At 40.1% G+C, this 21,897-nt stretch overlaps 1 protein-coding gene and 1 long non-coding RNA gene across 3 annotated transcripts in view; one reads left to right on the plus strand and one right to left on the minus strand.

Moving 5' to 3' along the window:
• The window catches only part of HACD2 (3-hydroxyacyl-CoA dehydratase 2), a 121,390-nt gene that overhangs the window by 15,918 nt on the left and 83,575 nt on the right, over positions 1–21,897 (minus strand). The window contains exon 4 of the mRNA XM_032335393.1: positions 19,820–19,908. Coding sequence (XP_032191284.1) covers positions 19,820–19,908 — 89 coding nt within the window. The remainder of the gene's footprint in view (positions 1–19,819; positions 19,909–21,897) is intronic.
• Positions 595–10,686, plus strand: LOC116585960. 2 transcript variants are annotated; one of them, XR_004283820.1, is made up of 4 exons: positions 595–644; positions 4,074–4,239; positions 6,171–6,371; positions 10,463–10,686. It is a non-coding gene; the product is annotated as an uncharacterized LOC116585960 (long non-coding RNA). The 2 variants fall into 2 exon arrangements; XR_004283822.1 differs by lacking the exon at positions 10,463–10,686 and adding an exon at positions 9,125–9,181.

A 21,897-nucleotide genomic window follows, 5' to 3' on the forward strand; every position in this document is an offset into this window, starting at 1 on the left:
ACTCTACCAACTGAGCCAGCCAGCCTCCCCCCACCATGTTTACCTTAAATTATGTTATTGCCTTTTAAGAGAAAAGGGGGCATTTGGGGCAAAAGTGGTGGGGAGGGGAGGAAAGAAATAAAAGGGGATTATCAAGGTTTACAAAAGAAAAGAGAGGGACAAAGGGTTGCCAAAAGTGTCCCCAGGCCATGTTTCAAAGGTGCATTTCACCATCATGGAGTGGGTATGGGGCAGCTCTGCCTGTCTGGAAACCTTCCTCTGCCCGGTGCAGTCAGTGAGCAGAGTACTGGACCCTCCAGGCTGCAGGAGGCGGGTTTCCGTCCGGCTCCACAGCGAGGGAGGCGGCGCTGGGTGTGGGCGGCTTGTGTAATTTAGCCAAGGGAGTTTACATAGAAATTCAAGCTGGAGAAACAAATGGGTGCAAGAGAAAAACCTTTACACACAAATAGCATCATATGTTTGACTTTAAAAGGCTCAGGGAGTATCAGTACACGAAAAGCTGTCACTTTTATTACACTCAAAGAAAAACAGATGGTGCCACGGAGAAAAATCACTATTGTAGAACCCCTATTCTTCTTAGCATTCTGGAACCCACTGCTCACCACTCTGGTTATTTCAAAGAAATACCCTTATCATGCTTTATGGTAAGTGTTCCTTCCTCTTCTTAATACCCCCTTCATTTGTGAAGAGAGGAGATTTTGGTAAAATTTAAGAGCTGAGGAGTAGAGTTGGTTCTTGGCAGATCTCTGAAGAGTATGTTTGCCTTAAGTCTGCTCTGGCTGCCGAAATAAAATGGAGACTGCGGAGACTGGTGGCTTAAACAACAGAAATGTGAGCACCAACTTTTCCCAGGGCAGGGACACCAGTCTCCTCATGAGGATCCCACCCTCATGACCTCATCTAAATCTAAGTACCTACCACAGGCCCCAGCCCAAATACGGCAACACTACGGGGTAGGGTTTCAGCACATGAATTTTGGGGGGAAGCACAATTCAAGCCACAGCAAAGTTCTCAACCAGGTGTTGACAAACTTTTTCTGTAAAAGACTAAGTAACAAATATCTCAGGCTTTGATGTCACATGTAGTCTTTGTCATGTATTCATCTTTGTTGTTTTATAATTTATACCCTTTAAAAACATAAGAACCATTACAAATTACAGGCTAGATTTGGCCCACAGGCCAACACCTGTTCTAGGTTCATTTTGACTGCCGCCCTCCCAACTTTCCCTTCCTGTGACCTATTTATCTCTACGAAAGTCATTCTTCAGTTTTCTTTGGACAGACTGTGTGTGAGTGTCAGGGGAGGGGATTAATATATCTCTAACCAGTGGACACTATGAAAAAAGGAAGTACACATAAGCCCGTTTTTCATGTTATGCCATCTTACACCTCAGTAATCTCTTTTTTTCATCTGTGGTAAAATACATATAACATAAAACTTACTACTTTAACCATTTTAGATTATATAATTCAGTGGCATTAAGTACACTTACCAGGTTGTATGACCATTGCCACTATCCATTCCGAGAACTTTTCATCATCCTAAACAGCATACCCAATAAGTATTAATCCCATTTCCCCCCTCTAGTCCCTGGTAACCACTAGTCTACTTTCTGCCTTTAAGAATTTGCTTATTCTAGGTACCTCATTTAAGGGGACTCATACAATATGTGTCCTCCTTTGTCTGGCTTATCTAACATAATAACTTCAAGTTTCATCTATGTTGTGGTATGTACCAGAATTTTTTCCATTTTTTAAAAATTCTTTTTTAGAGAGGGAGAGAAAGAGAGAGTGAGTGAGCATGGGGTTGGGAGGGGCAGAGGGAGAGTGAGACTCTTGGGCAGGCACCACACCCAGCACAGAGGCCAACACAGGGCTCCATCTCATGATCCCAAGATCATGATTGAGTTAAAATCAAGAGTTGGTTGTTTAACCGACTGAGCCACCCAGAGGCCCCACAGAATTTCTTCCCTTTTAAAAGATGAATAATATTCCATTGTTTATGTACATTATACTTTACTTATTCATTCAATTGCTGGTGGACATTTGGGTTATTTCCACTTTTTGGCTACTGTGAATAATGTTGCTATGAACATGGGTGTACATCAGAGTACCTTGTTTTTTGTTCTTTTGGGCATGTATCTAGGAGTGGAACTGCTGGGTCATATGGTAATCCTGTATTTAACTTTTTGAGGAATTGCTAAACTTTCCACAGTGGCTACACCGTCTTATATTCCCAGCAACAGTGCATAGGAGTTCCAATTCTCCCTATCTTTATCAACACTGGTCATTTTATTTCTTTCTTTCTTTTTTTTTTTTTGAAAGTTATCGCAGTCATCCTGGTATGAAGTGGTATCTCACTGTGCCTTTGAAACATAGTGCCCAGTGGTTATTGGTGTTGAGCATTTTTCATCTGCTTATTGGGTTATTTGTATATCTTCTCTTCATTAATGTCTAGTCAGGTCCTTGAACCATTTTTAACTGCTTAAAAAAAAAATCCTTTTTAAAAAAAGAATTTATCGATTTTTTTGAGAGACAGCATGAGTGGAGGTAAGGGGCAGAGGGAGAGGGACAAGCAGACTCCCTGCTGAGCAGGGACACCAATGTGGGGCTCGATCTCATATCCTTAAGATCATGACCTAAGCTGAAGGCAGATGCTTAACCGGCTAAGCCACCCAGGCACCCCTGAATAATACGTTTTTAATAATTTTGGTGACAATAGCAGTAAAAATAATTATACTCAATAGTTACTGAACTCCTAATGTATACCAAGCATGTTTTTACATATATTGCCTCATTAAATCTCCATTTTACAGAGAAGGCAAATGAGACTTCTAGAAATTGAACCCAGGTCTGTGGAGTACACACACATACACACCCACACACACACTACTGTTGTGGGGAGAACACCTCCTTTATGAAATGAAGAGAACTTTTCAAAGGAACCCATATACAGAGCCAAGAACAGATAAGGTGAATGTGAAAATTTCCTAATATCAAGCAAGCTACTAAATTCTCCAAAAAATGTTGCTTACCTCTGAAGAGGAGACACTGAAGGAACTGAGTGGAATGGGCCCACTGAAAAGGACTAAGTAAAGTGTGAAAAATTCTAGATCACTGCTGTCCAGAGAGATCTTGAATATTTCTATGAAAGGAACTCAGTCATGAATCAGCTGACTTAAGACAGAAACCAACATAAGAACTTGAAACAAACCCTAATGAATTCCCTACAGTTAGTGTGAATCTTCTTCCCTGAGCCTTGCTTTGCTAATATTCTTCACTGCTTATTTTGTTTTAGCCCTGTTTTACTTCCTGGGTTTAACTTATTGCCAAGACCCCTAAAATCTATCTCAAAAGTTTGTTTCTCTTTTCTGTTCTCTGCAGGAATAAAAGTAGAAAATATGATTTGAATTCAAAATGAAAACAAACTCATTAAAACAAAGATAAAAAAGAAAATGAGAAAAAAGAAAAAATGGAATACCTTATGGGACAAGCCTCTGGTTTTCCAGAGAAGCAATCATCCCAATCATTTCAAGTTTGTCTCTGGATAGGCATTAAAATTCACTTAAGAGTCTCTTTCCTTTCCCCTCAATGGAGGAGTCAGCATGGAGGCTGGGATAGGAAGCGACGTGGACATGAAGACCAGTGGGCCTGGAGGCCAAACAAATAGACAAAAGAGGGAAGGTTGAGGGGCTGCAGACAGGTGAACCAGAGTCTGGACAACCAAGGATAGGGAGGTGAGGGAGAGATAAGAGGTGATGGGTAGAAGAGACGATGAGTGTGGTTGGGAAATCATTTACATGGAATGAGTGAGTACACTGAGCAATGAAATCAGTATGCTAAAAAGAAAAATGGGCTTCTTATTTTTGGAGAGGTATTTACAAACATGGAAGGAGGATGTGAGAAAGAACACTAAGGTGTTGGACTATAACTTGAGGAACCGGTATGAACTCATAATTAAACATACATACAGACATATCCACACAGAGCTATATAAATACTTTTAGATGTACATGTATATGAGTATATATGCATGTGTAATATCTAAGTGTGTGTGCGCATGTATCTCCTAGCTTTCTCGACTGAGAGGACCTAGAAGCATTAACATGCCAGTAGCATAAAGCACCTCAGCCACCCAGATCTTGGTTCCTAAATACCATCTCCAACTAAAAAGAACCAGAGCTCCTTGGCAAAATGGCAAAATGGCTGATTCCAGGAATGGGACCAGGGAAGTTTAAGGTAAGTCTGGAAATTTTTTTTGTCAGAAAGTAGAGGGATGCTCAGTGAATGAGGGAGACACATCTGAAGAGCAAGTGGAAAGGGTTCCCCCAGGCCAAATTGGACGATTTTCACATCAAAGTAAATAACAGATTACGATCCACTGAATTGCATGGGAACTCATGAGTTCAAACTTATAGAAATGAAGTGAATGAATGAATAAATAAATAAATGGGAGAAAAGGAAAGGTACTCCTTATAGTAGGAAGCTACCCAATATATGTAAAGTAGGTAACAGAAATACAGGGGTCATCATCTAGTAACAACCACAGAGGTGGCTAACACAGGTGGGAGTCATGCCCACAAAATACTAACCAAGAAGGGGAAGACAGTGACTTGAAGGTGGGGAAAGTTGGCAGACACCACCAGGAGCAGGTGATCGGGGTCAACATCACTGGGATAGGATGGGCTGTCATGGCACTGCCACCTCACGTGATGCGTGAGCATGGCACCGTTTCTATAGTAACCTACGTGACTTGAACTGGTTACGGGGGAACACTAGATGGATGTAGGTTGAGGGTCACCCTACAGAAATTAAGGCCTGTACTCTTTAAAACTGTCAAGGATTTAGAGACAGAACAAGACTATCAAGCTCTCCCAGACTGATGTGTCTTAACAGACCTGACAACTAAATGTAACATGTATGTAGAAGGAATAACACAGCAACATATTTCTTCCTTTTCCTGAGTATCCTAGCACAATCCTTAGCACAATACCTGGAGCACAGATATACTTAGTAAATGTTTGCCATCCCAGAATAGAAAAAAAAAAGTGTTTGGGCAACTAGTGAACTCTGAATGGGCCCTGTAGACAAGATGGCAGTATTGTGTCAAATGCTGGTTTCTTGACTGGGAGGTTATAGGAAATCATCACCTCCATGGCAGGTGATGGAGGAGCATGTCTGCAACATGAACTTGAGTAACAGCAAGTACAGCTTGTTTTCAAGGTTCAGAAAAGGATGGATGATAATGGGTATATAAATATAGAAGAGAAGGTAATGGAACAAGTGCAGTAAAATGCCAGTAAGTGGGGAATCTGAGAGTTTCTGTACTTTTCTGGGGCCATAATTAGGAGCAAATACAATTATCACTTAGTTTCTAGATACACTGTTTCTGATATGAAGCCTCCGAATCTGCTGGAGAGGCAGGCTATATAACCACAAAAAAGATACAAGAACAATTACAATAAAGCATATAAATCAGAGCACACTGACAGATGGTAACTTGTGAAGGAATAATAGATTTAATGCTGCCTCTCAATTGATATTATCTTAGATGGTAAATACGCTGAGGGCAGGTCCACAAACTTGCTTTGAAGAGGGGTTACCTTTAATTAAAAGGCAAAATCTAATTTTTAAGACTTGAGAGAGGAAGAGTATGTGTTCATGTGTGCAGGGGGCAGGGGAGAGGGAGAGAGAGAATCTCAAGCAGACCCCTCGCTGAGCAGAGCACGACTCGAGGCTCGAGCTCATGACCCTGAGATCATGACCTGAGCTGAAACCAGGAGTTGGGCGCTTAACTGACAGAACCACCCAGGCGACCCCAAAATCTAATTTCTAAGAAATGCTTTAGATTAGGATAATAATGATGATTAAGATAATGATAACTCCCATTTGCAGGGCTAATTATTCCTTAAGTATGATCAAAGTAATTATGTGTAAATTTTTATCAGCTAACTGAAACTATTTTAATAAGTATAAAAAAAATTCTTTGTGAAAAGTCAATTATATCTGTTTTGAACCTCAGGACATGGAAAATAATTCAAAGTAGCTGCAGAGAACTTTGTCACTAAAATTTTTTTATAAGATTACATTATACAGAATATATAGCTAATATTTATTGAGCATTTCTTAAGTACCACACACTGTTCTAAGCACTATGTATATATTCCCAGAGTCCCCAGGACTACCCCATAAAGAGAAACAACTGGGCTGAGGATACTGGAACAGCTAAGTCACCATGTGATCCTAGCAGCACCCTCCTCTGCCTTACCAGCTGGCTATCCCACTCTATGGTACTGCTGTCGGCTCAGTTCTGCTCCTGGACTACGCTAGAAGCACTGTGAGGACAGGACCCATGATTTCTCTTCTCTCATGTATCCTAGTGCTTCATGCAATGGCCAAAGTGTAGAAGATACTGAATATTTGTTGAGTGATTAAGAATGAATGGCAACCCATCTGTAGTCCAGGCCTTCGTGTTCTCTGGCTTGGCTGGAACAGCCTTGGGTGAGGAGGGCAAGAGAGAGTCAGGCCAAGGGTCACAGGGCTGTTGCCTGATTGATGATGTCAGCTGAGAACTTGGGCTGGAGAATAGGACAGTTCTGACAATAATCCTGGTCTTTTCCATAATTTTATTAAGTTTTTGAACAAAAATAGAACTCATTTAGTTATCTACTTAAAGGAATTTTGTCCTTGATAAGAAAAAAATTGAAATGTAATAAATATTGACATGTGGTGGTTTAAAAAAATAGTTTGAATCAGTATTAGCCTTATTCACATGACAATTCATGTGTAAAGTGTCCTTCATGCATAGCATCTATTAAAAATCCTTTATAGGGTATAGAGTGAACAAACCAGAAAATACTATTTCTTTTTTATGGAAAACGTGAATTACATTATAAAGAAATATTAATATTCTTTCCCATTTAAAGGAGAGAAAAATGTGCATCCACATAGGTTTTTTTAAACCTACAGTGACAAGGAGACTGGTTAAAAAATTCTTTCCATTACAACACAACAACTAAGCACTCTTTTGGTGTGCATGATGGCCTAGTCAATTAATTTTTGGCTTACCAAAACAACTCTTGGTCATGAAATCAACTTTTCTGAACATGCAATGAATAAGACGTAGAAGCATGCAGTCAACACACAATGCTCTCAATCAACGCTGTACTTACCGCAAGGTCAGACATGCAGATCTGAAAGCTAACATGTCCCCACGAACCCAACTCTAATGCTACCATGTGGTCAGCCCGTTTCCTCGAAGACATGATGGGAAGGTGGTAGTTTCCTTAACCAGGCTCTTCTCTAATCAGTACGGCTCTGGAAATCAGAAACCTTCAGACTTCTGAGCTGCCTGTCCTGAGAAAAGCTACTTCCCACTCTGAGCCTCTGTTCCCTCATATAGAAACTGGGGAGAATATCTGTCTTTGCATGGTCGTTGTAGGATCAAAAAAGCATATAAAGTGCTTAGTGGAGTGCTAGTGATTTAATAAACAGCAGCTGTTATTATTGCACAATAAGAAAAATTAAATTCAACAAATATTTACTAAGTTCCTACTATCCATGCTAGCTGACTCTGAGTCCCTAGTGGCGCCTCTTTGGCTTAATTACCAAGACAATGTTTGTTGTTGTTTTGCTTTTCATTGTTTGGTTTGGTGCTGCTTAAGAGATGCCATCCCTCTCTCTACTTGAAGGTTAATATGCTTCTACCATCTCTGGGATGTCTGAGGACCTCCAGGTACTAGCTGGCTTTCCCAGCATTCTTCCTGAATTCTGTTTGATTCTCTCACCCCCAAGGAGTACGTTATTTCATGCAACTATTTTCTTCACCCCAACTCAAGCATGGAGGCTCATCAGAATGGGGTCACAGGCAGTCCCAACCTGGAACCTGTATGTCTAATCCAGTCTAGAACCACAGCGGTAGGTTCCCATGATTCCATGGGGAGGGCTGCGGCATACTCGCCCCACAGAGTTTGTCCCTAAACTTTCAAGTGCCATGTGCCTGCTCAACACTTTGGGGTTGGGGGAAAGGACCGATCATTGTCAGAAACCTAAAAAGACATTCAAAAGAACACGAGGTTGGTCACAGATATTGTGAAACGGCATGGTTCTTCGGGTTCTCTAACAGTCTAATGATAGCAAAATCTTCAATAAGACAGAAAATAAAAATCAAGACTATGAATACCATCCCCTGGATTGTAGATGTTCTGTGTTCGGGCTTGTATGGTGCTTTAAAGATATTGGAGCCAGTTTTTAAAGCTGGTAGATTCCACATAAAAAAATAATTTCTACCTTTTCTTTAAAAATTCATACTGCCTATCGCTGGACCCACTTGGCAATCACTAGCTGTAGCTGAAATGAGTACCTCTGTTCTTGTGAGATGTACACCCTCCAGCTGCTGGGTTCTTCTTGAACTTTCTCTTCAAACTCACCTGTGGGATAATCATCTGCTGCCAGCTCACAGCTTCTGCACAGGTCACAAAGTGCTACCCAAAGGTCACATTTTGAGAAGCTCGAGTTTTAAAACTATACAGTATTACTTAAAAACTTGGTTAGCTTGATTAGCTTTTACAACATAATTTTTAGGCAATGACCTCAACAAGATTCCTTAAACCTGACCTAACAGTCCAGCACCAAATGCAGAACGCAGACGAGATGCACACTTTTCAAGTTTTTGGTTATTCTGGTAAATTTTTTGCCAGTGCAAAATAAGGTAAAAAAGAGAAGATGCCCAAACTCCTCTTGTTAAAAACAAACATTTATGGTGGCAATCTGAAGAAAACAAAAGTTAAGTCTTTAATGCGCCAAGTCTGATAATTAGTTCTCCCCCAAACCCACTTCTAAAATGCAAAGCATACTCTCGGCATGCACCCACACACAGCCGCACATGTACATCAAGTCACGTCTTACAAATTCCCGAAGTGCACCAGGGTTTCACTTCAGACTTGAAAAGGGGTCCTCTTTCTGGAAAATGCAGACAACTTAGTAATATGCTTTATTTTATTCGTGATGCATCACAGCTTGTCAGGAGAGGTGCTTGACAAGGGTTTCCGGAGATGAGTAACTATAAAACATTACTGAACCCTCTTCCCTGAAGAAACTAAAATACATTTTATCTATATTTCAGAGGAGCAGGGAGTTGGGGATGAGTTCTTCAGGCTGCCGCAACATTGTCGAGATTCCCAACGAGACCAGTTATCGCTGCATTCACCATGCAGGCCAGTTGTCAGAAGGCTGACTGTACATCTTATCAATTTATATATTTTTAATTAAACTGTCTCATACTCCATATTCGTGCTTAAAAATAAAGTTATACTGAAAAAGCTACAGTATATAAAAGACCGATTTGGCAGAGGAGAAGGTAATTTAAGAGATAGTTTCTCCTCCCACATATTGAAAGTTTTCAAATGAATATTAACCAATGCTTTAGAAATGCCACTCATTGTACTGTGGAATACACCTGTTTAAAAGCAATTTATAGGTAATAATTTTTAACTTTCCTTGACTTTGATGACATATTTTAGCAATGCTCACGATGCAAGTCAATCATCTCACTTTTACAGTGTGCAATGAGAATCTTTGAGCTCATTGGGATAATAATGTTGACTGTACTTCTATGGCACCTTTTGCCTCAAAAAGGATAGAAAAGGCTTGTGAAATGCTTTTCAAAAAGGGCAAGCCTGGGACATGCTATCACGATGAATCCATTGTTGCAGGGGCCAAGTTGCAGGCCTCTGACAGGTTGGACCCTCATGGTCTTCCGCCTCACCAGCTAATCAACTGCTCTCTGTGCAACAGAGAATACCATCCACGCTGTTTCCCACATCTGCAGGTAGAGTTTTTGTAAACATTTAAGCTTGTTAAAAAAAAAAAAAAAATCCCTGGGTCTAAAGGACACAGCATACCAATTATACTGTATAAATCTCTTTCAACTATTTTTAAAAAAATCACACACTTGGGGATACCTGGCTGGATTGGTCAGTGGAGTGTGTGACTCTCAATCTCAGGATTGTGAGTTCAAGCCCCACATTGGGTGTGGCTACTGAAAAAAAATTTAAAAAGTAAAAAGATCACACAGTCATGCACATATGAGATCAAATAAATGAAAACCCAATTGACTGAAATCAAGAGAATGGCAAAATAACATCACACTGAACATCTACAGCTACACTAATATGGCAACCTCCAGTAACATGCAGCTATTTCCAATTACATTACACGAAATTAAAATTTAGTTTTTCCGTCATAATAACCTTATTTCAAGGGTTCAATGTGTTCACATATAGCTAGTAGCTACTGTACTGAACGGTGCTGACAGGAACATTGCTACCATTGCAGAAAGTTCTACTAGACAGTGCTGGGGAAGAGCACATACCTCAAAGACAAATGTTGGTACCCAAAAGTTCCCTTATTTGGCTTGGAATAAACAATCTTATATAAGCACCTTACTGCATTTCATTTTCAGACCATGGATGAGAACGGTTTTGAACACCAGAATTCAGTTTCTGGTGACTGTCCCCTGACAATACATCTCAGCAGCACAGTTCTGTGACACAGAGCTTTGCTTTGCCATGTGATTCTTTAATTCGAATTGATGCCATGTAACCAAGGCTGAAACCATGTAAGCTCCAGCCTGTAAATCTCATGGTCTTATTTGGAAAACGACTATTTCACACCCAAGGTATCCATCTTTTCCTTCCTTCACGCTCATTCCTTCTCCATGATAGTTTTTTTTTTTTAACTTTTTTTTTTTTTAAGGTTTTATTTATTTATCTGACAGACAGATCACAAGTAGGCAGAGAGGCAGGCAGAGAGAGAGGAAGGGAAGCAGGCTCCCAGCCGAGCAGAGAGCCCGATGCAGGGCTCGATCCCAGAACCCTGAGATCATGACCTGAGCCGAAGGCAGCGGCTTAACCCACTGAGCCACCCAGGTGCCCCTCCATGATAGTTTCCTAATGCCAAGAGTCAAGCATCCTTGTTAATCTCAGAACTGCAAGGAACCAGATTTGGCTCTAAACAGGCTTCCTTAGATTTGTAAATAGCAGCAATACATAGATTAAGATACTACCTGATAGTATAGAAATGTCTAATGCTTGAAGATGATGCATTCCAACAGTAAGTTTCTTTGTCAGAAAATTTCACTATCAAAAAATAGGAGCAATGTAGTTGACCCCACTGATGCATCCAGAACATCAGTTACAAGAGGAATGGAGACTTTAGCATAATATATAAAAAGACTAACTGAAGTATAAAATGCACTAGAAAACCTAAGATCTGGAAGGTCTGGGGCAGAGGAAAAAGAAGAAACCAGCAGTGCTCAAGCCTGAAAGGATTGGGCGTCTCCAGGGCAATGGATCTGCAATGAGTCAGGCTGGGGCAGGTTTGGCTCTTGCTCCTCCTCCCTTCAGTGAGACTGCCGCCCCCACCCACCACTCCCCTGCCCCCCATTGAAAATATGAAAACAACCGTGCAGGCTTTTGGGGCATTTCCCTAATGTAACTATTGCTTCTCATGCCAGAGTTGACAACTGGGAATGGTGGATGTCAGAGTTAGCCCTTGGGGTGAGAGAGCAGAAGAAAAGGTCCTGAGAAGCTTCAAGTGTAGGGGTGTCTGTGGGGCAGGGTCACCCCAGGGAGGAGAGCCCAGAGGAGAAAAAGATTAACATTAAAGACAAATGAAACCAAATTCCTGACTTTGTTGAACTTGGAACCTAGTCAATGATTAAGTGACAAAGGGGGCTATGTTCTGTAGGAAGTGGTGGTAATTCTGGCTTACATGATTTAAGATACTTGATTGCTTCTTGTTTTAACACAACTGACTTAATTATCAAAGAACAGGATCACCAGACTATATTTTGAACAAATGAGTCCCAATGGAGTTTCTCAAGGGCTACAAAAGCACTAAGACAATGGGAGAAAGAAGCAACATGAGATGGCAGAAGTGAACTTATAAAAAATCTAAGTATCTTTCAGTATTTTGAAATAAAAATCTTTATACATAGCTCAAGAAAATGTTGGGAAGAGACAGAAATACACTGCGGGGAAAACAGGCAATCTGATTTTGCCCAAATCCCCTATGCTAAATATAGGCAATGGTAGAATGAACCACCAGCTATGAGGAAAGTACCACTATCTTCAAGTGTCCATTAGGAACAGCTGTGGAATTGGCAATACAGTATGCCACCTTTGTCTGGGACTTGTCTCAAGTTTGACAGTGTCTGATTAATGATCAAATATTGAGGTTTTCTACCTTAGGAGAAGTGCTAATTTTAAAAGTGAAGGTGATGCAAATCCACCTCCAGAAATATTTAAAATAGAAAGTATGGGAATAGATGGAATTGTGTGGAGACATTTGACATTCCAGGGGGCAAAAGAGGCTGAATGTATCCTGAGGGCCTTTGCTAAGATGAAGTAACACCATGGTAAGGGTGTGCCAGAAGACAGAGTGGCATGGCTTCAGGTCCAAGTACAGAACCCGAGGGGGGACATCGTGCCCCCGACACAGCACTGAGCTCCTCATCTGATGGATGGGGAGAGAGGGTGTCCTTCCTGCCTCAGGGAAAAACACTGTGTTCACAGATGGCCATTAGGGACGAGAAGCATGTGCCACCACAGGAAACACTAAAGGAAAAGCCAAACCTCGAGAGGTGACAGGGCACGTGCATGCTGTGAGGCCAGCAGAAAAGAAAAGCCTGTGATGCAACCAGAATTGGATGAGGAGTGTGGGAGTGAGGGTGTCACTTCACTTAGTATTTTAGTTTCCGCAAGAGTGAAAAAGAAGAGAAAAGGAGAGGAAGAAAAAGCAAACTGTTCATCCCTGAAAGAAGGAACATTCCTTCTGAGGTGAAACTGCTTTACAACGGCTTTCAGAAGCTACTCGGCAAAAGCTGCACCCTAGAAACCTTGATTTCTGAATAAGGATGCCGTGTCTCTATAACCCTTCTCACTTCATCTTCACAAAAACTCCACGACATAAGCAGGACAGATATTCGCATTATAGATGAGAAAAACAAGGCCTAGAACACTGAGCCATTTTGCCCTAAGCTACAGGGTAAGCGTCAAAGTTGATTCTCATTAACTCCTCACACAAGTTATGTGCACTAAACCTCCAGGTTCTAGAATACTGAGTTCTAATTACCTAGAACATAAAACTGACCAAGGAAGGTGACATTTTTTGACAAATCCCAGGAAGAGAAGTGTCTGTACAGTATCTCCTCAGGTGGGAATGAAGTCCTAAACAATCTGCCTGCTGGTTATGGCCAGGCACAGTGAAGCACATGCCCGAGGACAGAGCCCTTCCCAGGACCCACACCAAAGTGAAGCAGCTGCATTCCTTATCCTTTATCTTAAAAACAAACAAATAAAAGTTACTGCTGCTTCTTTAATGCTGTGGTTTCTGATCATCCTCTGCCTTCAAGGTGCGCCTCCCAGGCTTTCTCTGACAGGAGCATGAGTCTCAGCTCAGCAGACGCTGTACTTTGGAAAAAGGTCCAGAAACTCCACAGCGCCTTTATTCTAGTGGTATGAGGGAACCCTAAAGCTTTCATTCTTCAAGAATGAAACTATGGTTCTTGGACTCGAAAAGAATGGTGAGAGCTGGTTAGGTTTCAAGTAAATTAAGTAGAAATATGAAGGATTATCAAGAAAAGAAAAGGTCAATTAAAATTACATCACACACACAAAAATAAAAAAATAAAAAATAAATAAAATTACATCACAACATACAGTGTCTTAGATCATACAATTATCTGAGGAGCTTATTCACAATGATCTTCTCTGGCTCCACTCCCAGAGAGTCTGTATCAAGTGTGGGGTGGGACTTGGAATGGGCATTTTTAAATAAGCTTTCTGGGTAATTCTATTCCAAATAATCCATAAGCCCCAACAGAAAAAAAGTCTTGGAACTTTCAAGGAGAAAGGCTAGTTAATTGGAGGGACTCACCACAGAGCTACTGGGCACAGAAACAACAGAGGAGCAAGTGGGCAATGTGCCTCCGACGAGCGCCCAGAGCCCACAGCTCATACGTACACTTCATATACAGAGAGATGATCAGTCTGAGAATCCTAGCTCAGCATGCGTGCGGCATGCTAGAACTGCTTCAGACGCATGTGTTCCTGCATCTGAGACAGGGGTTTTCCACTCCATTTGGGATAAAGAAAGCATGGTCAGCACCCAAAAATAAGGTTGTGTTCATACCACGACTTAAACGGTGAGAAGGAAGCTCTGATATAGAGGGAAAACTTTGGAATCAGAAGTCCATTCCCAATTCTGCTTATTTGGATGTGTGACAATCACATTGCTTCTCTAGTTTCTGAACTCTAACTGAAGGCTACAACCTACCTCAAGGGACAGTTATCAAGAGTGAATGATCATAATATATCTTAATAAAGCCTTCTGTAAACTGCAATGCATCAAACAGAGATCAGTAGAATGATAAAAAACTGGAGGTTACTTTCTTAAACACTGATTGCAAGCTTTTTGTAAGCATCTCACTGAGAAGTTGACAAAAATGGCAGATTAAGTATCACAAAGCCCAGTAGCATGCCAAAAAGAGATGGGAAACAGATGACTGGTAAGAGGAGGAGAACTCACAGAACATTCTGGAAGAATGCAGGAAAACATCCCTTTCTCCATTGGTGGCAGAGGGTGAGGAAGAAAGGAGACAAGGCTCAGCACTCAGCACTCAAGCAGGGTATAGCTTTATTTTATGCAAGCTATTACTAGTAGACTGTAGATGGTATTCAGTGCACTTGGGCTAAAGTCACAGTGAGAGTCCAGCAACTTCTTTCTCAACTACTGCCCAGGGATTTCTCCTCAGAACATCGTGATCTTCAATTGAGAACTCCAACAAGGATTTGGATGACTTCTTCTAAGAGGGCTGGGTCAGAAAAAGGGACAGTGGCTCATTTATGTATCTAGGAAACTGGGGACCAGCATAGCTACTTTTGAACAAAAGAAGAATATATGCTCTATGAACACATGTGTTTTTGAAGGGGGGTTTATAGTGAGGGATAGAAGGTAGCATTTTCCACTGCAGTTCACTTTGAAAAATGCCAGTCTTGTTTCAGCTCAATGAGGAGAGAATGGACAGACTCAAATACAGTGTGAGGGAAAAAAAAGCCCCTAGTGGTCTCATGTGGCAGCAGCAGTGGCCAGCCTGGCTAAGAGATGGAGAAGGAGCCAGTCCAAGCCTGGGACACAGGTAGGAAAAGTCGAAAGGAAAGAGGTCAGCTAGAATTGCTGATTCCTACATCCTACCTCCCACCCTGAGCTTATCATTTTTGTCAGAAGCTTTACTATGCTCATATGTGCTCTTTAGAAGGAAAAAAATGAGGTTATTTGCTATACTTAGTTAAGAAAAGCTTTTCATTGAAGAGACCACAATTATTTCTTTAATATCCTGCCAATCAAGATATCACACTAACTGTTGGGTGAGTCCTTTTATATCATAATAGAAAACCATCTGGTCACCTTCTGGTTCTATGATGTACACGGCAACACTTATGTGACCAACATTCCATGGGTAGAGAATTAAAATGACCAGTGAGATGCATGTCCTATATGTCCTATAAAGCCTGTTAAAAGGAAATATATCTCACATATAAAAAAGGTAAAATCTAGTCTTAAAAGGTATATAAGCCCCACCTTAGGACACCACGTACAATTACAGAAAAACAAGGGGAATGAGCATGGAAAATATGAGAAGTCCAGAGAAAGGGGGTAGAAAGAGTCCATATCCAAATATAATGCTATAAATGTGAAGAATTCTTACCAAGTTAGAGGAGAATAGGATGTAAAAACAAGCTGAGAATGAAAGTAGAATAAGACTTTGAACATTACTGGGGCGCCTGGGTGGCTCAGTGGGTTAAAGGCTCTGCCTTCGGCTCAGGTCATGATCCCAGGGTCCTGGGATCGAGCCCCACATCGGGCTCTCTGCTCAGCAGGGAGCCTGCTTCCCTTCCTCTCTCTCTCTCTCTGCCTGCCTCTCTGCCTACTTGTGATCTCTGTCAAATAAAAAAATAAATAAATTAATTAATTTAAAAAAAAAAAGAATTTGAACATGACTATGAGAAAGTGAGATATATTTTATAAAGCAGTTATTTCTGACATCAATTTCTTTATGTGTTAGTTGTGTGGTTCCCACTGTTAAAATAAACAGAGATGAACATAAGGGAAATAAGGATAGTTCAATGATGTTTCAGGAAACAGAAGAATGGAAGTTTAGCAGGGAAGCCATAAGTACTGTTATATAGAACAAAGTGAATTATAGCTAATATGAGACTCTAAGGCAGGAAAAATAGGATTTGACCAAGAGCAGGGACTGAGGACCAGGTGACAGAAAGCAGACTGGCCTCTGAAATGCCACAGCAACCGGCTCTTCACATTAGCTATCGATGACCTGGGGTGAGCTGGGAGGGCATCTACACTGCAAACAAAATAATGAAAGAAAAGAGGAACAAGGAAAAGAGAACAATGATCCCTGGACAGCAGAAACACTAAATCCTAATTACATGAGAAAGGAGCAAGTCAACTAATTAGTAGGGTGTATGTGAAAGGAAGAGGACCCAAGAGATGGCAGAAAGACAACACAATTAACTGCACCGCATTTTTAAGAAAATGGTATGTCAGTGATAGTGGAAACTAGGTATGTTTGGTTGCAGAGAAACAATTTGGAATATGCAAATATAACAAGTGCACAACTTACTGCAGAGCTCAAATAGGACACTATATATGAACCATCTGAAATAGTCAAATCTGCATCTATCAGGTAGTATGGTTACTGAGGACAATAGCCAGGTCCCCGTACCTGTCTGTAATTCACACAGTTAATAGCTTTTAAGCCAAACAGTCTTAATGATCGCTCAGGAAATCCTGGCAAATGTTGCTAATATGGCAAACAGAACCAGGAAATCCTGGCAAATGTTGCTAATATGGCAAATGTTGGTAATATGGCAAACAAAACTGCTTGAAACGAATTATAAGCATTTTAGAGTTACCTGTTACCCCCTCTGCCAGAAGGAGAAAAGGAAAAGAGTGATTAAGGCAGAAGAGTGGAGAAAAAAAATCTGAGGCCAGAAATAATCTATCAGTGGAGCATTAGCACCTGAACAATTAATATCTAATTATTTAGGCAAAGCGATTACATAGCCTGTAGCTGACAATACTGTTTTCATGTACCTAACATTTAATTCCTGAAACTACATTATTACCTGTTTAAGACTATGAATGAGCTCCTACCAGAAAAATAGTTTAGATCACTTGAGACTATCAGGAAGTTAATGAGTTGGTACTTAAAATAAAAAGGAAATAATGTAAATACATAAGTAAGGGAGGAAGAAATACTGGTTAAAAATGATGATTTGTAGAACTTTGAAATGGAGAGCTTACACGGTATAAGTAAAGTAACTTTTCCTTACTCCATAAACAAACAAGAGTGAGAAAAGGGCAATTCGCCTCATTAGGATACATGCCTAGAGGACACAAATAGACATTTTTTCAAAGAAGATATACAAATGGCCAACAGACACATGAGAAAATGCTCCATATCACTCAGCATCAGGGAAACACAAATCAAAACCACTATGAGATACCACCTCACAACAGTAAGAATGGCTAAAATTAACAAGTCAGAAATGACAGATGTTGGCAAGGATGTGGAGAAAGGGGAACCCTCTTACACTGCTGCTGGGAATGCAAACGAGTGCAGTCACCCTGGAAAACAGTGTGGAGATTCCTCATAAAGTTGAAAATAGGGCTACCCTATGACCCAGCAATTGCACTACTGGGTATTTATCTAAAGGATACAAAAATAGTGATTCAAAGGAGCACATACACCTCCATGTTTATAGCAGCAATGTCCACAATAGCCAAACTATGGAAAGAGACCAGATATCTATCAACAGATGAATGGAAAAAGAAGATATGACATATATATATACACACATATATATGTATATATATGAATATTACTCAGCCACCAAAAAAAAAAGAAGCCTTGCCATGGGCAACAATATGGATGGAACTAGAGAGTATTATGCTAAGCAAAATATGTCAGAGAAGACAAATACCACATGATTTCACTCATATGTGGAATTAAAGAAACAAAACAGATGAACATAGGGGAAGGGAAGAAAAAATAAAATAAGACAAAAACCAGAGAGGGAGGAATCCATAAGAGACTACAGGGCTATAGACTGTAGGACTATAGGACTATATAGACCTATAGGAAACATACTGAGGATTGCTGGAGGGGCAGTGGGTGGGGATATGGGATAATTCAGTGATGGGCATTAAGGAGGGCATTTGATTTAATGAGCAGTCCCCTTATATGCAGCTGATGAATCACTAAATTCTACCTTTGAAACTTATAATATGCCATACATTAACTAAATTGAATTTAAATAAAAAAATTTCAAAAAGGATTTATGTGTCTTTTTAAAAAACTTTATTCTTTAAAGCAATGAGATCACTTTTTAAAAAGTATATGATTACATGAACAAAGGAAAAAGGGACAAACCAAAAAACAGAGTCTTAACTGTAGCAAACGGATGAACAGATGGTTATCAGAGAAGGGATGGGTGAAAGAGGTGAAGGGGGATTAAGAACACACTTATCAGGATGAGCACTGAGTAATGTACAGCACTGTTGAATCACTAGATTATTGTATACTTGAAAATAATATAATATTGTATGTTAACTATACTACACTGGAATTAAAATAAAATTTTTAAAAAGTACATTACTGTTTTGACATTCTTGCATATAAAGTTTAGATACCTTAGAGAAGTAAGAGAAGTTTAAAAAAAGCCTTTGGATCAGCAAATTTATATGAATGTAACAAAAATAATAGCTTAATCAGCTTTGGTTAAAAACTTATTAGCCACATGCGTTCTTCTGTTTGTATATCATATGCCAATAAAAAGTTAAAAGAAAAAACCTCACTGAAATTCAAATGAAACTGTCAAAATAAATTCTGAAAAACAAAATGTTTTGACAGAGGTTTTGGGAGAATAGAAGACAAAGAAAACACTAGAATAATGCTAATGGATAAGCACATTTCATGAGCCCCACAGATTCCAATACTGCTGATGTCTGGGACAGAAAAACTGAAAAATGAATCCTCCTGGTGGCTACAGGTACTCTACCTCAAGGTGACATTAACAAGAAATAAATGACTTTTAAAAAGCAAAAAACATACAGGAAAACAATCTCCTTCTCCCATACTGGGAAATGAAGCTTGGTTGTCGATTCACACTGACAGTACTGCTGGCTTTTTCCCAGTATCCCTGGGCCTGCTGGGGGTACGTACTATCCCACACCCCTCAGAAGAGCACTTCCCTTCCAGAACCACTAGAGTCAGCACGTTTGAGAATTCCATTAATCCTGGTGGGTGGGGTGGAAACAAGTTTGTTTCTCCTGGTCCTATAAAGAGGACTGCTCTGGACTGAATTAATACCCCCTACTCCCCCAACAGTTCCACTATAAGGATGCAGATGTCCAGTTCAGTATGCTGAAACAAACAAGATACCCCAAAAATATAACTGAAGTGCAGACCACATCCATATTGTCCAAATCTCTCTATGGGAACTAAGCCTGCAGGACGTTATCATTTAACCACTCTTCTCTTTAACAACACTGCATATTTGGGGTACGTTTCCCCACCAGTAATCCAATTCTCATAGCGAATATGCATTTCATTTGGGCTACAGTGATGACCTAGAGTTCCAATCTGTAGCCCTAACACACACAAGAAACAGAAATGTTGACTAGCATTGACTAGCATTCTTGGTATTACTTTATTTTAGTCAATGTAAACACTCACCTCTTTGACACTATGTGTTACTGCCCATATCAGAAAAACTCTTGACATCACCTGGAAGGAAGTCAGGACAACAGAAGATGGAACGATTCCTGAAAGAAATTTTAGGGTGGGTAAATAAATGTATATTGTACTAAGTTTCAACATGTAATACATTTTCTGAAACATTTAATTTTAATGTTAAGACATAAAACCATCTTGAGCAACTGAAACTTTATATAAAATGTCTTTCAGTACAGTCAATATTAAAAACTTTTTTCCTCCAGGGATGCCTGGATGGCTCAGTCAGTTAAGTGTCTAGCTTTGGCTTAGTCATGATCCCAGGGTCCTGGGATCGAGTTCTGCATCAGGCTCCTTGCTCAGTGGGGAGCCTGCTTCTCTCTCTGCCTGCTGCTCCTCCTGCTTGTGTGTGTTCTCTCTCTGATAAATAAATAAATAAAATCTAAAAAAAAAAAAGACAACCCCAAACCCCAACTTTCCCCCTCCAAAACACTAATATTGCCTCCCTCCACCCCAGAACAATATTGTTAATGGCAACAGCATAACATGGATCTAGGTACCTTTCTTAAGCCTTTCAAAATCACTGGCCAAGTGCAATATATTTTACATTTATCATATAGAGAAAACAAAACCATTGCTTAACCTCTAAAATTAGACACTGAAAGGTCATTTTATAATATGGGTTTCAAAAATGAATAGGCACCTATAGAAGGGAAATCAACTGTATTTGTATCCAATGAACATTAGCAACTCTTACATATCATATGTATTATCTGTACTATATATATCAAGGTATTATCTAATGGTTAAATTATTTTTTAAAATTCACTCGAATATTTTGCCAATAAGCATATGGTAATCAAAGCTTATTGTCTTTATTAAACCATTCTCACCTTGTGCATTACAATAAGCACTGGCAGAAGTTTTAACACTGGAATCCTTAGTTTTTGGAAATCATTAAATTCTGCTAAGTTTAAATTTCTTTGGCTTCTCCTTTCAATTCCCACAATCACAATCACAAGAAACCAGCCACCACCATTACAAAAAACTCTTGCCTCCTTTAGGTCATCTTAAACCCAGCAATAAGCCATTATCTGTAAGCGTCATTTTCTTGTTGTAACTTTATACTTGTAGGGAACTGCTCCTAAAGTAAAATCAGGAAGCAGAATTATGGGTACCAAACCAGCAGGCTCTTTTACCCTCACTCCTCTGTGGTTTCTCTCCAGCCTTCCTACTGGCAGCAATTACACTTACCAACTTCCTGGACATTTCAAGTTGCATGTGGGCCATTCCATACCTGCCAGGAGCCCTCATCATGGTGGCAGATCTTCCTATCACTCTAATGCTAACCTCATCTTCAGTACGTCCACTGGACTATCCCAGACCAATTTTCATTCTTCCACGCCTTCTAAACCACACTCAGACTTCTGAACATTTATGAAACAGAGAAACAAATTTCCAAAAGACTGTGTACAAATCAGAGATGTACATGGAGACATCCATGGGTATGGCTATGAAAGGAATCATCTTATATTCATTAAGAAAAAGAGATGCAAGATCCTGTTAGAATATGTTTCTTTGAGAAGGCTTGGGCTTCAAAGAGGAACAGCTAAGCTCCCAAAAGCAAGTAACATGCACATGTCATGCAATGCTTGGCATATAAAGATACTCAATAAATCTTTGTAGAATGATTTTAAAAATAAATGCATGGACATGTAGCCCAATGGAATAGAGTTCACTCTAGAAATAAATCCTTACATTTATAGATACTTGATTTTCAAAAAGGATGTCAAGACAATTCAATGGAAAAATAACCGTCTTTTCAATAAATGGTGCTGGGACAACTTGATAGTTGCATACAAAAGAATAGAGTTAGGGGATGCCTGGGTGGCTCAGTTGGTTAAGCAGCCACCTTCGGCTTAGGTCATGATCCCAGTGTCTTGGGATCAAGTCCCACATCGGGCTCCTTGCTCGGCAGGAAGCCTGCTTCTCCCTCTGCCTCTGCCTGCCACTCTGTCTGCCTGTGCTCACTCTCTCTTAAAAAAAAAAAAAAAAAAAAAGTAAAAAAAAAAGAATATAGA

This window comes from Mustela erminea, chromosome 1 (assembly GCF_009829155.1).
Source record: "Mustela erminea isolate mMusErm1 chromosome 1, mMusErm1.Pri, whole genome shotgun sequence".
In the NCBI taxonomy this organism is placed as follows: domain Eukaryota; kingdom Metazoa; phylum Chordata; class Mammalia; order Carnivora; family Mustelidae; genus Mustela; species Mustela erminea.